At 42.3% G+C, this 15,670-nt stretch overlaps 1 protein-coding gene across 1 annotated transcript in view; it reads left to right on the top strand.

Moving 5' to 3' along the window:
- Positions 1 to 15,670, top strand: part of LOC128839936 (contactin-3-like) — a 240,889-nt gene that overhangs the window by 138,821 nt on the left and 86,398 nt on the right. The window contains exon 3 of the mRNA XM_054033283.1: positions 2,350 to 2,442. Within this exon, the coding sequence (XP_053889258.1) occupies positions 2,350 to 2,442 (93 nt within the window). The remainder of the gene's footprint in view (positions 1 to 2,349; positions 2,443 to 15,670) is intronic.

The following is a 15,670-nucleotide window of genomic DNA, read 5'->3' as shown; positions in this document are numbered from 1 at the left end:
CATGACGGGTGGCTAAGATTTCAAATGCCCTGTGGCAAACACCGGCCTCGTTGGCCCCCATCTCTAAAAAGGTGGAACGCAAGTACTTTGTACCCGCTAAGGGGCACGAGTACTTGTATACCCACCCAGCGCCCAACTCCTTGGTGGTTGAGTCGGTCTACCATAGGGAATGGCAGGGTCAGCCAGCCCTGACCCCAAAGAACAAAGACTCTCGGAGACTAGACTCTTTCGGAAGGAAAATTTATTCATCTTTGAGCTTCCAGTTAAGAGTGGTGAACCATCAGGTTCTCCTGGTCCAGTACGAATTCAGTCTGTGGGGCTCCCTGCCTAAGTTTGAGGACTCTGTCCAGGAGTGTGATAGGAAAGAGTTTAAGGCACAAGTGGAACAAGGGGCAGCAGCCACTAGGGGGTCCCTGCAGGCAGCCTCGGATGCTGCGGACATGGCCGCATGATCAATAGCCTCTGCGGTGTCCATGAGACGGGCGCCATGGCTCCTGCTTTCTGGGCTGTCCAGCGAGGCGCAGTCTTCCATGCAGGATCTCCCGTTTGATGGGAAAACTCTGTTTGTGGAGGAAACAGATACAAGGCTGCATGAAATGAAAGACTCCCGCACAACCCTCCAGACTCTGGGCCTCTATGTCCCAGCTCTGGCAAAACCTAAATTCAAGCCGCAGCAGACTCCCGCCCAGGCCGCCCTCCCGAAGTACAAGGCCGCCCATAGGAAGCAGTGGGACTATAAGAAACGCCCTCAGAAGCATTCTCAGCCTGCCTCCCAGCCTGGGTCCTCCAAGGGCAAGCAGGCGGGGAAAAGGCGTTTTTGATGGGATGCTCAGGGGCACCCTGCCAGTCCTCATCAGGGATCCATCCCCAATAAAGCTTCCCTTCTCCAACCAGTTGTGTGATTTCCTCCTGGAATGGTCGCGGCTAACCTCGGACCAATGGGTCCTCGACACCATCTCCCGGGGTTATACCTTCCAGTTTACTTCCTCCCCGCCCAACCACCCCCCGCCCCCGTTCCTCCTGGGGGACCTCTCGCACGAAGCTCTGCTTGAGCAGGAGAGACTAGGAGCCATAGAAGCGGTGCCCGAGGAGTTCATGGTCAAGGAGGTATTACTCCCGTTATTTCCTTATCTCAAAGGCCAAAGCGGGGGACTCAGGCCTGTCCTGAACCTCTGAGGTCTGAACCAATACAGGGTGAAGCTCAAGTTCTGCATGGTCTCCCTAGCCTCCATCATCCCCTCCCTGGATCCTGGGGACTGGTATGCTGCCCTCGATCTACATGATGCATACTTCCACATCCACATATTTGAGGGGCACAGACGCTTCCTCTGTTTCATGGTGGGACAGAATCATTATCAACTCACAGTCCTCCCGTTTGGTCTGTCCATTGCCCCCAGGCTGTTTACTAAATGCATGTTGGTGGTAGCGGCCTACCACAGACGGCAGAGCGGCCAGATATTCCCCTGTCTGGATGATTGGCTTGTCGCAGGTAAGGGATCACATGGCGCTTCTCCTGTCCACGTGCACCACCTTGGAATTACCTATTGTGGTATACACATGAACAATCACTCGAAGAAGAAAAGACAGGTACCTTTTCCGTAACTGGTGTTCTTCGAGATGTGTTGCTCATGTCTATTCCACATCCCACCCTCCTTCCCCTCTGTCAGAGTTGTCTGGCAAGAAGGAACTGAGGGTGGGGAGAGCGCGCAGCTCCCCTTATGCTGCGCCAATCAGGCGTCACTCCAGGGGTCGCGGGGGCGGTCCCCCCCTACGGGTATTGCTAGGGGAAAAACTTCCGGCACCGGTGCGCATGGCAAGGACGCACACCTATTGTGGAATAGACATGAGCAGCACATTTCGAAGAAAACCAGTTATGGAAAAGGTAACTGTCTTTTTCTGAACAACTATTGGCTATTGCGTATGAATTTATTGGTGATCAGAGGACATTCAAATCAGATCCTTAATGTTATTCCCAAATATCAAATGCTTCATTTCAGATGAAACTCTAGTTACCAAATAGCAGCAAATTAGAGACCTGATTCTAACCCAAGTTACAGTAGTAACACCATTGGAGTTGACTGAGTTATGCTGGTTTAAACCCAGCATCAGTGAAATCAGATTCAGGTTCGGTATCTATTTAGTCATATATCTGCATAAATAATTCCAATCCTCCTTGTCATCCTTACTCAGTTGCTTATACTGAGTAGTCCACTGAAGTCAGTGCAACTAATTTGTCTAGTAAATTGCTGCTTGTCCTGCACAAGAATCACAGACCTGGGCCCTCTATGAATGTATTCTTCTGTCATTGTATGTGTACTGATACGCACTTCTCTTTTCTTTCAAAAACAGATCTTGAAACCTTTAAAACTAAAAGAATTGCAGTGTCTGTTCGAGAAGGTCAAGGAGTTGTGCTGCTTTGCAGACCACCGCCTCATTCTGGAGGTAAGAAATGTTTGCAGCTCTGTTGTTTGCTGCCATAGTTAAATGATGTCAGGTTGGAGCCCCTCCACTAAAGGTGTCAGCACTGTGGGATCTTAGAGTAACCAACCAGAATTCCCCTGCAGTAGAAGTTTCATATATAAATATGCCACCTGAAATCCCTATTTCCCAAAAAATTGAGGACTAGTCCATGTAAGGATACTCCATGCTAGTAAATGATTCCCCCCAACAATGTTTATCGTATTAGTGCCAGGTGAACAAGCATTTGAAAACCTTAAAGGACCTGAATGCACATCTGAGAACATACACCCTAGTTGACGTTTTTAATATACCTCTCGGCAATAATTTCCATTCTTTATAACTGGTCTTTAGATGCCTGCGATTTTAAAAATCTTTCTCCTATGAGCTAGACGTACTTAGTCAATTATGATTATTATTTTGTGATTATTGTTTGATATGTATATATGTTGCAATGAAGGTTAACCAAGTTAGGGCTCCTACATGCTAGGTGCTCCACAGACATACAGGAAATGCCAGTGCATGTCCCACAGAGCTTATAAGCCAAATCGTGAACATTGTTGGAACTATTAGGAAAGCAATAGATAATAAGACAAAAATATCATAATGCCACTATCTGCATCCATAATACACCCATGCCTTGAATACTGTGTGCAGTTCTGGTTGCCCCATCTGTAAAAAGATCTATAAGAATTGGAGAAGGTGCAGAGAAGGGCAACAAAAATGATTAGTGGTATGGAACAGCTTCCACATGACGAGAGGTTAAAAAGACTGGGACGGCAGCTTAGAAAAGAGAAGACCCAGGGGGAATATGATAGAGGTCTGTAAAATCATGAATGGTGTGGAGAAAGCTTATAGGGTAGCGTTATTTCCCCTTCATGTAACACAAGAACGAGTCACCTGATGACATTAATAGGCAGGAGGTTTAAAACAAACAAAAGGAAGGACTTCTTCAAAAGCCCACAATCAACTTGTAGAACTTGTTGTCTTGGGATGTTGTGAAGGCCAAAAGTATAATTGGGTTCAAAAAAGAATTAGATAAGTTCATGGAGGACAGGTCTATCAATGACTATTAGCCAAGATCGTCAGGGATGCAACCCTATGCTCCAGATGTCCCTAAATCTGCAGCTGCCAGAAGCTGTGATTGGATGACAAGGGATGGATCACTTGAAATTGCCCTGGTCTGTTCATTCCCTTTGATGCATCTGGTATTGTCCTCTTTCAGGATACTGGGCTAAATGGACCATTGATCTGACCCAGAATGGCTGTTCTTATAGGAGTCCATTCCAAGAAGATATTTATTGACTTAACCAGCTATGCCACTAATGTCCTCTCTCCCTCTCTGAACATCTTGGTAGCCAAGTGTCAAGCCCCCTCACTCTTCACCCTCTTCACTTCTGGGAAGGAGATTCTGCTCCCCCTTTTCTCCCACACCTCCACCCCACCAAGCACACGTATCTTTGCTCCCCTACAGCTACTGGACAGAAAGTTCACTTGGCTTTTGACTGCTGGAGAGGAAGGGGCTGTTTAACTTCTCTTCTCTCTCCCTTCCATTCTGCTGGCTTGAGGGTCTGTATGTGTCAACTCCTGTTCTATGTCCTGGCTTGGTGTGTGTGTGTTGGGGGGATAAACCCCACCATGAGAGTGCGGGTACTTGTTAAGTGGTTTCCACGGCTTTGCCTTCCCCACTCACACACTTGACAAGCAGCTCCTTCTCTCTTCTCACCTTGGAGGCCTGCAGTTGCTCCCATGCTTTCAGTATAGAAATGGCACTGACATGCCCAGTTGATTCTCTGCCAAGGCACTGAGTATGTAACGTTTACTGCAGATGTAACACATGCTTGATGCAAAAACAACACGTGAATCAGTCACGAGGATCAGATTTAACCAGATATGAAATTTTGAAATAAAATGGCCTAGTGTCTCCCACTTCTATTCAGTATTGTTTAAATTGCTGCCTGTCAGACAATCAACACCTGCCACATTGACTGGCAGATGACACCCATCTCATAAGACGTAAAATGTGCACTCTTGCTACAGTGAGAAGTCCACAGCCTCAAACATTGTTTATTGCCCTTATTTCTGCTCCTGAACTACCCTCTCATAACACAATAGAAGACTTGGCTGCCTCTTGATTATGTTCTTTGGAAACTTAGAGTAAGTATCATGTTGGCAGCCTTTCCTGGAGACACTACAAATAGCACTAGGCCCATTAATTAGCTGAAAGCAATAGCGTAAAACTCTAACTTTTAGCTTGAATGCAAATTTATTTGTGGGCACACTATTTAGTGGAAGAGTCACTCACCTCTTATTAGAACAAGATCAGTTCCTTTCAGTGATCCCAAGGGCACTGCTAGCGAGAGTCAAATAGTAATTGTTTACCTGGTTGCCTTTCCAGCCTTGCTTATAGACCATGAAAATGTCACTCCATTGAGAGGTGAATGGGAGGGTGCATAGAGAAATTCATTAAAATTCCAGTCTGAGTCACTCTGTGTTGGAACGTAAGAATATAGAATCTGGTATATTTCATTCTGTTTTGAACAACTTGAGAGACAAAGGACCCCCATGTATGAACTGGATGTGGAGGAGAGAAAGAAAAATCACAGAAAGCTGAGGCTGAGGGAAAGGGAAGGGAAAGGTGGATGGATTTACCTGGATTTTGAAGTGTGTTCCAATCTCTAGTTAATTTCTTGGGGCTCAATGGCTTTGATTCTACAGGAATTCTAATAGTTGATTGATAACCCTTACGGTTAATTTCTGCCCTCTGGGCAGCATTGCTGAAGCCTATGTAGTTACGTAGCTGTAATTAGCCTAAGGAGGAGGTTTTGGTCTTAGTTTTGCTAGAATATATCTATTTTCCTGACAAACAAACTAATAAATCTGACTGTCTAAGGAGGAGAAACTGTAATGTGGTGATGCTCAACCAGAGCTAAAACAAATATTCTGATGGACCATGCAATCATAGACATGAAAACAAAGTTCTGTTAGAGGCAAAAGGCTATGTGCATTTTATAATTCATGCTCTATTTTAAAATGTCTTTGACTAATTGGCTTTGGGCCTCCAATAAGATTCTGAAAGAAACTAGTTTTGTTTGCTTGTTTGTTTTAATTATTGATGTGCAATCACATTTCGGAAGTACTGCAATGTTAAATATTGGATGTTATTTCCTAGGCAAGGTGAATATAAACTAGACATGGGTGAATAGCTGGCATTGGTAATGCAGCGATTTAGCTATTATGGCTCTTTGTGTTTGACAGGGCCAAGCAGATGCAGCCTTAAAGGGGCCATTTTACAACTGGCTGAGCTTGCTAAATTTTTCTGTCTTTGAGATGATGTATATTCTGAACTCCTGTTCATACCTCCCACCCAGTTTCCCCTTTCTTGTTGCTGTGGAGATGGCACATTCTCCCAGCTCTCTATAGGAATAGACCAATGAAAACCTATTCCTGCAGATAGACAAATGCTTTTATTACCGACGTCAGTCATTCAATGAGGTCATGTACGTTGGCTTCCAATATTTTACAGCACTGTGGAACTTCAAGAATATGAAAGTCTGAGGTGCCAAACAGAAGGTGATAAAAAAAAAAAACAGATGATTTTGCTAAGAACCTTTGTCTAAAATGACACGTAGAAAAAGTGAGAATTCCTGTCATCATCCACAGATGGGATGTGACTTGCATCCAAACTATAAATGTTATTCACCAAAACGGAGGGAAAGACAGCTGAGTTGCTAGTGAGATACCACAATGGAATGAGGAGTTGCTTCTAACATCCATTTAAGATTCCTAGACTTGTGAAGAACTGACCACTGTCTAAAGCTGTTGGAGGTATGAGAACAAAGTGGAACAGCCATAGGAGTCGGATCAGGGTCCCTTTCTAAGCCCCAGACCACAAACAAACCTGAACATTGGGATGGTCAAGATCTGGGTCTGAGTTTTGCACCTCCAGCAGATCTGTAATGTTACGTGTCTCTGTGAAGCCAGGTTAATGTATTGCACTCCAGTAACCATTATTTTGTGTATGATATAGTTGTGCCAAGATAAATGAATTTTTAAAATAAATATGGTTAAATTCACAGCCAAAGTTAATAATGTTTTACCAAGTGGTCTAATACGCACACATCCAAAAAAGCTATAGAGTGGAAGAAAGCACACAAGCATGAACAGTTTCATTTTCCACCTTTAAATTGGATCCTTACCTTGCAAACACTTATGTACATTTTTAAATATATGAGTCGTTCTATTGGCTCTAACGGCACTGCTCCCAAGAAAGGGTAAGCGCACATTTGCAGCGTTAGGTTCTTGAATTGCCACTCAATCTGCAGTTGTTTACAGTCAGTTGATATAAAATGTATTGTATAAAGCCCAACATGAGGTAGTACTAAAGTCAGGTGAACAATGAAACCATTACCTTTGACTATTTTATTCACACAATGTCATGGTGGTCTGTTATATTTGTGAACATCCATGAATTATTGATCCAGCTCTCCAAGCCAAAAGTTTAATCTCTGTCAGCCAGTTGTGTCAGCATTTCTCTCCCATTGATCTGTCAAATAAATAAACTAATTCTATACAAAACGGTTTAGAAATCTTCTTCAAACATTTCATAATATTGTTTTTTAGGGTTGCTTTCCCCATGTCCCTGCAGAAACTATTCCTGTATTCTTAGTAATTTACTAAAGTGCACAGAGATGTTGAGAGGAGCTTGAGGAAAGAACTCTTAAATCCTGCAAGAGATGAAGGGCAAAACACTATCTGCACTTTGAATAGAGCTCAGGAAGAACTTAACACTCTTACCACCACACAGCCCATGTTAATTTTAAAAAGTATGGGTCATCTTGCAAACTCTTCAGCATGTAAGTAACTTTACTCATAGGAGTAATCTCTTTGAAGTTAATGAGATTACTCATGATCAGAGTTACTTATGTGCTTTCGTATTTGCAAACTGAGCAAGTGCCAAGTGGGAGCAGGAGTGGGCTCACATTCTAGTTTTGTTTGAATTATTTCTATTGGATTACGGTGGGTGGATGGGAGTGATTTACAATAAATGCTCTTAACAGACTCACCGTGGAACACTTATGTTTCTAGACTTAGTTTGCTAGCTAAGCTGTGCCATAAACTGCTAGTGAATTATATACTCACTAGCATTTGTGGGAGGATACTTCATGCCTCTTATAATGGACTAGGAAAAGAGGAGAAGACTGTTTATACTATAGTTATGGTAATTTTGGTGTTTGGCATTTGCCATTTGGGGAGATCAGATTAGACGTTAAATTGAATGGTGGACCTTCAATTTTGATGCATATTGGGGATTTTATTTTTGAGTTTTTGGTCATAGATCCAACTGAATACTTATATTTTTATAATGATTGTATTGGTGCCTAGCAGGTTGAGTTTTATTTGAAATAAATATTTTGCTGATATAACGGTGTACACTTCACATCAAATCTCTTGTAATTATAGTTGATGGTTGTTTTTTGGATAATTAGGATGCCCCATATCAGGTATAATAATTGATTTGCAGATATGGGGAAACATTTCTAGCTGCTATAATTTTCACTGTATCACCAACTGTTCTGCTAAAACATATTGTTTTTCACAAATCATTAGGAAATTCTCCCCAGTATACACATGAGGTGAAATAACATCTGAAGTTTAGATTTACGTGGACTTACAGCTGTCTTTTTCATTAATTTTAACCATTAAGGCCCTCTGAAGTCCTTAAAGGGTGTTTTGATTTTTTGCTATCTTTATACTATGTTTTTGATTTTTTAGAAAGAGAAACAGTATATCAGATCTTTGGCGTGAATGAAACATATTAATGTTTGGCACACATTTCACATGCCCACTTAAAAATATTAATAGGATGTTCGTTTTCTCCTGAAAAGGAAGGAAGGAGCTAGCCATGAGGAGTCGTTAAAAATTATTTTTTTCGGTACTGTTGTCTTTTTTCCAAAACAAGTAATTGCTGAAAGAGTAATATAGGGACAAGGTTCTGTTAAGCAAATCAACTTCCCAAGTTCATGTAGAGCATTGCCTGCCATCACATGTACATATGTATCTTGAGTTTTCATATAATTTACATACAAGATTTCTAATGTGCATGAGTTATATACAGTGATTTCTCCTTAATCTTAATTTTGTCACTGAAGGGAATGTTATCCATCTTTAAGATCTTTTCTGTTAGGCAGGGAAGGGGTCACATTCTCCAAAGGGCATGGAATTAGTCAAACTGACCAACTTTCTATCTCACTCATTCAGTAATGTGGGCAACAGATAAACTGTATTTTTTAAGTTATTTGTGCCTGTGCCCATGACTCCCCTATGATAGGGAGTTTTCTTCTTACAGATAACATTCAAGGTTCAAATCTTCTTTTGAAAGTCAAGAATATGAAGACCTGGGAGAAGGTTTAGAATGTGGGGGGAGCATGGGCTGTTATAGCAGGGGTAAAGGAAAGACAAGACACAACTTGGGACGGAGGGGATCAAATCAGTATCTTAGATGTCTGTATACTAATGCAAGAAGTATGGGGAATAAGCAGGAAGAACTCGAAATGTTGGTAAATAAACAAAACTATGACATATTTGGCATCACAAAGACCTGGTGGGATAATACGCATGACTGGAATATTGGTATAGAAGGGTAATATTGATATAGAAGTGTACAGTTTGCTCAGGAAGGACAGGCAGGGAAAAAAGGGAGGAAGTGTTACCTTATATATTAAAAATGTATACACATGGACTATGGTGATGGAAAATAGAAGACAGACTTGTTGAAAGTCTCTGGGTAAGGATAAAAGGGGAAAAATACATGGGTGATGTCATGGTAGGGGTTTACTACAGACCACTTAATGAGGAGGAAGAAGAGGCGGATGAGGATTTTTTAAAACAGCTAGCAAAATAATCCAAAGCACAGGAGTTGGTGGTGATGGGAGACTTCAGCTACCCAGTTATTTTCTATTGGGAAAATAACACAGCAAGGCACAGATTACCCAGTAAGTTCTTGTAATGTATTGGAGACGATTTTTATTTCAGAATGTGTAGACAGCTAGTAGGGGAGAGGCTGTTCTAGATTTGATTTTGTCAAATAGGGAGGAACTGGTTGAGAATTTGAAAGTGGAAGACAGGTTGGGTGAAGGTGATCATGAAATGGTAGAGTTCATGATTCTAAGCAATGGTAGGAGGGAGAAGAGCAAAATAAAGACAATGAATTTCAAGAAGGCAGACTTTAGCAACTCAGGGAGTTGGTAGGTAAGATCCCATGGGAAGCAAGTCTAAGGGGAAAAACAATAAAGACAGTTGGCAGTTTTTCAAAGAGACATTATTAAGAGCACAAGAGCAAACTATCTCACTGCTTAACCAGGAGATCTTCAATGATCTCAAAATCAAAAAAGAGTCCTACAAAAAGTGGAAACTAGGTCAAATTACAAAAGATTAATATAAACAAATAACACAAGTGTGTAGGGACAAAATTAGAAAGGCCAAGACACAAAATGAGATCAAACTAGCTAGAGACATAAAGGGTAACAAGAAAACATTCTACAAATACCTTAGAAGCTAGAAGATGATCAAGGACAGGGTAGGCCCGTTACTCAATGAGGGAGGAAAAATAACAACAGAAAATGTGGAAATGGCAGATATGCTTAATGACGTTTTTGTTTCGGTTTTCACCAAGAAGGTTGGTGGTGACTGGACATCTAATGTAGTGAGTGCCAGTGAAAATGAGGTAGGCTCAGAAGAGGCTAAAATAGGGAAAGAACAAGTTAAAAATTACTTGGACAAATTAGATGTCTTCAAGTCACCAGAGTCTGATGAAATGCATCCTAGAATACTCAAGGAGCTGACTGAGGAGATATCTGAGCAATTAGCGATTATCTTGGAAAAGTCATGGAAGATGGGAGAGATTCCAGAAGACTGGAAAAGGGCAAATATAGTCCCAATCTATAAAAAGGGAACTAAAGACAACCCAGGGAATTACAGACCAGTCAGCTTAACTTCTGTACCCAGAAAGATAATGGAGCAAATAATCAAGCAATCAATTTGCAAACATCTAGAAGATAAGAAGGTGGTGATAAGTAACAGCATGGATTTGTCAAAAACAAATTGTGTCAAAACACCCTGATAGATTTCTTTGACAGGGTAACAAGCCTTTTGGATGGGGGGAAGTGGTAGACGTGGTATATCTTGACTTTAGTAAAGCTTTTGATACTGTCTCTCATGACCTGCTCATAAAAAAAACTAGGGAAATGCAGCCTAGATGTAGCTACTATAAGGTGGGTGCAAAATTAGTTGGAAAACCATTCCCAGACAGGCATTATCAGTGGTTCGCACTCATGCTGGAAGGGCATAACGAGTGGAGTCCTGCAGGGATCAGTTCTGAATCCGGTTCTGTTCAGTAGCTTCATCAATGCTTTAGATCAGGGGTGGCCAACATGTGGCTCCAGAGCCACATGCGGCTCTTCAGAGGTTAATATGCGGCTCCTTGCATAGGTGCCAACTCCAGGGCTGGAGTGACAGGTGCCAACTTTCCAATGTACTACAGGGTGCTCACGGCTCAACCCCTGGCTCTGCCCCAGCCCCACTCCACTCCTTCCCCCAAGACCCCTGCCCCTTCCTCTGAGTCTGCTGAGCCCTTGCTGCTCCCCCCCCAAGCCTTCTGCACACCACAAAACAGCTGATCATGGCGGAAGGAGGCGCAGGGATGGAGGGTTATGTGCTGATTGGCGGTGCTGCTGGTGGGTGGGAGACACTGGGGGAGAGAGGGGAGCTGACGGGGGGCTGCTGATGTATTACTGTAGCTCTTTGGCAATGCACATTGGTAAATTCTGGCTCCTTCTCGGGCTCAGGTTGGCCACCCCTGATTTAGATAATGGCATACAGAGTATACTTATAAAGTTTGTGGATGATACCAAACTGGTAGGGGTTGCAACTGCTTTGGAGGATAGGATTAAAATTCAAAATAATCTGGACAAACTGGAGAAATGGTCTGAAGTAAATAGGATAAAATTCAATAAGGACAATGCAAAGTAGGAAGGAACAATCAGTTGCACACATACAAAATGGGAAATGACTGCCTAGGAAGGAGTACTGCGGAAAGGGATCTGGGGTCATAGTGGACCACAAGCCAAACATGAATCAACAGTGTAACACTGTTGCAAAAAAAGCTAACATTATTCTCGGATGTATTAGCAGGAGTGTTGTAAGCAAGGCACGAGACATAATTCTTCTGCTCTACTCTGCGCTGAGTAGGCCTCAACTGGAGTATTGTGTCCAGTTCTGGGTGCCACATTTCAGGAAGGACAAATTGAAGAGAATCCAGAGAAGAGTGATAAAAATGATTAAAGGTCTAGAAAACATAACCTATGAGGGAAGATTGAAAAAATTGGGTTTATTTAGTCTGGAAAAGAGAAGACTGAGAGGGGATATAACAGTTTTCAAGTATGTGAAAGTTTGTTACAAGGAGGAGGAAGACATTTTTTTTTAACCTCTGAAGATAGGACAAGAAGCAATGGGTTTAAATTGCAGCAAGGCAGATTTAGGTTGAACATTAGGAAAAACTTCCTAACTGTCAGAGTGGTTAAGCACTGGAATAAATTGCCTAGGGAGGTTGTGGGATCTCCATCATTGGAGATTTTTAAAAGCAGGTTAGACAAACACCTGTTGGCGATGGTCTAGATAACACTTAGTCCTGCCATGAGTACAGGGGACTGGATTAGATGACCTCTCGAGGTCCCTTCCAGTTCTATGATTCTAAATTATATTGTACACAGCACTACAGCTGGTTGGGAAAATGTGATGGTAGCTTGGGGAGCGTTAGAAGCGTTGCTACAGAAAATGTCAGCTTTTTGTCAAACACCTAAAAACTTTAAGATTTTTGGACAAAATTTTTCTGAGAGAAAAACTGAAAATTTTAGAGGAAAGCAGACACTCTCCACAAAAATAAAATAAAATAATTCAAAAAATCCTGTTTTGTTTTGTTTTTTCATTAAAAAAAATTACATGGAAAATTATCAATCAACCTCATACAATACATCTCAAATATACATCATTTGGAGGGATATAATTTGTTTTAGTGCCAGTTTCTCCTATATTTCACACAAATTTGGTATTCCCTCACTGTTATTGTTGCAGTAATAAAGACACACATAACTGAGAATATACAAAGCATTATTAATACTAAAGAAGTGGATCCAACAGCATTTGAAGGCTCCTGCATGTATAATTATTTTTGTCTCTCTCATTTTGAGTGTTTATCACACATTGTGTCCCAAACTTGGTGATTGGAAGATTAAGATTGAGAATTATAAATGCTGACAGTATGTGCCTCGTGCGTATTGTATTTCAGCTTTGCTGTTGCAGTTCCAATTCACTGTATACATGTTACAGATTCAAGAAGTAAACATGTTGGGAATGCAAGAAGGTTGTTTAGACTTTACAGAGATTTTTTTTTTTTTTTTTACTTTGGACAAATCTGACAAAACTGTCCGAGACAAAAGTGTCTGTGTAACAAAATAAACTTGGTTACTCCAATTACATTCTGATGTACTTGTTAGTGTTTTATAGCTGAAGTGTTCACTGATGCCATTCTCCTGAGCACAAGTAGCTCTTCTTCATTGCTCATCTGAGGGGAGGTCAAGCCAAAAATTAGTTGACTAAATAGACTCTTTCTTCAATTTCTCTGCCTCTAAGGATCCAAACAGCCAGCGGATGGTGTCAAAAGGAATCTGGATTTTTATTATATAACATGCTGCTGCATAACACCAGAAAAGCTGGGCATAAATAGTCCCCAAAAAATAAAACACCAGGCTTTTGGTATGGAAGAACACAAGGATACCTGTAATGGATTGATGTTAATCTGTCAATAATACCTACTCGACACAGAGCAGACTAATGATAAAAGGGAATTATAATAAAATATAAACCTTGCCTCTTTTTAAAGGAAGACTATAAGCTCCATTCAACTTGCATCTCCAGCTACAATTACTAACATGCAAAAACATGGTCATTGAGCTAGAACAAAGATCAAATGACCTTTGGAGCGTGCAACACTGATTTGCAAATAAGATGGGAAGGTGGTGATGGGAGACCATTACTGAGCATTGTGACATAGTTCTGAGCCTGTATTGGTGGGTCCCACACTTCTGGGCGGATTCAGTGGCCTCAGAAACTCGACAAGCCCCAATGTGACCTCCCCTTTCTCAGTGTAGTGGCAAGAGTCACAGCCTATTGAGTTACTTTCATCGCCGGCCAGTGTGGGAGATAGGAAGGAGGAATACTCCACAGTCTCTGTTGCTCCGTAGAGCTCAGTAGGCACAGTTTAGCCTCCTGCCTGGACTGAGTCCTGCTTCCCTTCTCCAGGGGATCTCTGTAGAGTATGGGTGGGGGGAAACCCGGGCCCACCCTCTACTCTGGGTTCCAGCCCAGGTACCCTAATGGTAGCAGCTGTTGGTGACTTTCCCTTCACCACTGATGCTGCTTTGATTCCCTGGACCACTTCCCCTGTGGTCCCCTTTTCCTAGCTTCATCCTTAGCTCAGGATTCAACAATGCTTCTTCTCCTCCAACTCCTTTCACCTTGGCTCCCTGGAGGGCACTGGAAGGAGAGCTTTTAAACAATATAAGTGGGACCTTGATTGGTTCCAGCTGTCTCCATTAGCCTAACGGCCTTAATTGGTTAATTGGCCTGGAGTAGCCTTTGTTTGGCTATTCAGGGAACAGGGATCTCCTCATTCTGAAGGCTGATATACCTGCCTTCCGCTACTCTCTTATATCCTTCTGGTCTGAATCTGTCACAGCATATATATATATTTTTTCCAAAGGTTTAAAATTTGTGACTGTGGACAAGGAAAAGGAGGAACTGTAAACTGCCCATCCAAGCAACTACCACAATATTGAATGGATTTGGGAACTGGACAAAGGATGTTTCATGAGAGATGTTCGTTCCACAGAGAATACATCAGTTGAAGTACTTTAGTTGGAAGGTCACAAGGGAGAAGGCCAAAATAATCTGAGAGAGATAACGGAGAAACTTGAATCAGTATAGGTAGAAAGATGATACAAGACATCTTACAGCAGAGGCTGGGTCTCTGATATGTTGCCCTGGCCAAAGGTTTGGGAAATGACTAGCTCTTGTAGAATCATAGAATATTAGGGTTGGAAGAGACCTCAGGAGGTCATCTAGTCCAATCCCCTGCTCAAAGCAGGACCAACGCCAACTAAATCATCCCAGCCAGGGCTTTGTCAAGCAGGGCCTTAAAAACCTCTAAGGATGGAGATTCCACCACCTTCCTAGGTAACCCATTCCAGTGCTTCACCACCCTCCTAGTGAAATAGTGTTTCCTAATATCCAACCTAGACCTCCCTCACTGCAACTTGAGACCATTGCTCTTTGTTCTGTCATCTACGACCACTGAGAACAGCCTAGCTCCATCCTCTTTGGACCCCCCCTTCAGGCAGTTGAAAGCTGTTGTCAAATCCCCCCTCACTCTTCTCTTCTACAGACTAAATAACCCCAGTTCCCTCAGCCTCTCCTCATAAGTCATGTGCACCAGCCTCCTAATCATTTTTGTTGCCCTCCACTGGACTCTCTCCAATTTGTCCACATCCCTTCTGTAGTGGGGAGACCAAAACTGGACGCAATACTCCATGTTTGTGTGAGTCGATATGTTATATGCACTCTCCTTCATTTAAATCTCTCTCTCTCTCTCTCTCTACTTAGCACCTCTTGCTTTACTCCACCTACACATGGGTATAGAGTGTTCTTTAAGAATTTCACACACACCAATGTAACAGAGGGTCCTGTGGCACCTTTAAGACTAACAGAAGTATTGGGAGCATAAGCTTTCTCAGAAGTATTGGGAGCATAAGCTTTCGTGGGTAAGAACCTCACTTCTTCAGATGCAAGGCTGCATCTGAAGAAATGAGGTTCTTACCCACGAAAGCTTATGCTCCCAATACTTCTGTTAGTCTTAAAGGTGCCACAGGACCCTCTGTTGCTTTTTACAGATTCAGACTAACACGGCTACCCCTCTGATACTTGACACACACCAATGCAAAGGAACAGCCTTCAGACCCTAAGGAGAGGTCCTGTAGCAAAGGAAGGGTATTTGGAGTCCATCTGTTTTTGAGATTCTTGGTCAAAAGGGCAAAGACTAATGTCTGGTCTGCACTTAAAAGTTGTGCTGGCATAGTTTGGTCATTTAGGAGTGTGAAAA

This window comes from Malaclemys terrapin, chromosome 7 (assembly GCF_027887155.1).
Source record: "Malaclemys terrapin pileata isolate rMalTer1 chromosome 7, rMalTer1.hap1, whole genome shotgun sequence".
Classification (NCBI taxonomy): Eukaryota; Metazoa; Chordata; order Testudines; family Emydidae; genus Malaclemys; species Malaclemys terrapin.
The sequence above is the reverse complement of the archived record's forward strand: the minus strand, read 5'-3'. Positions and strand labels throughout refer to the sequence as shown.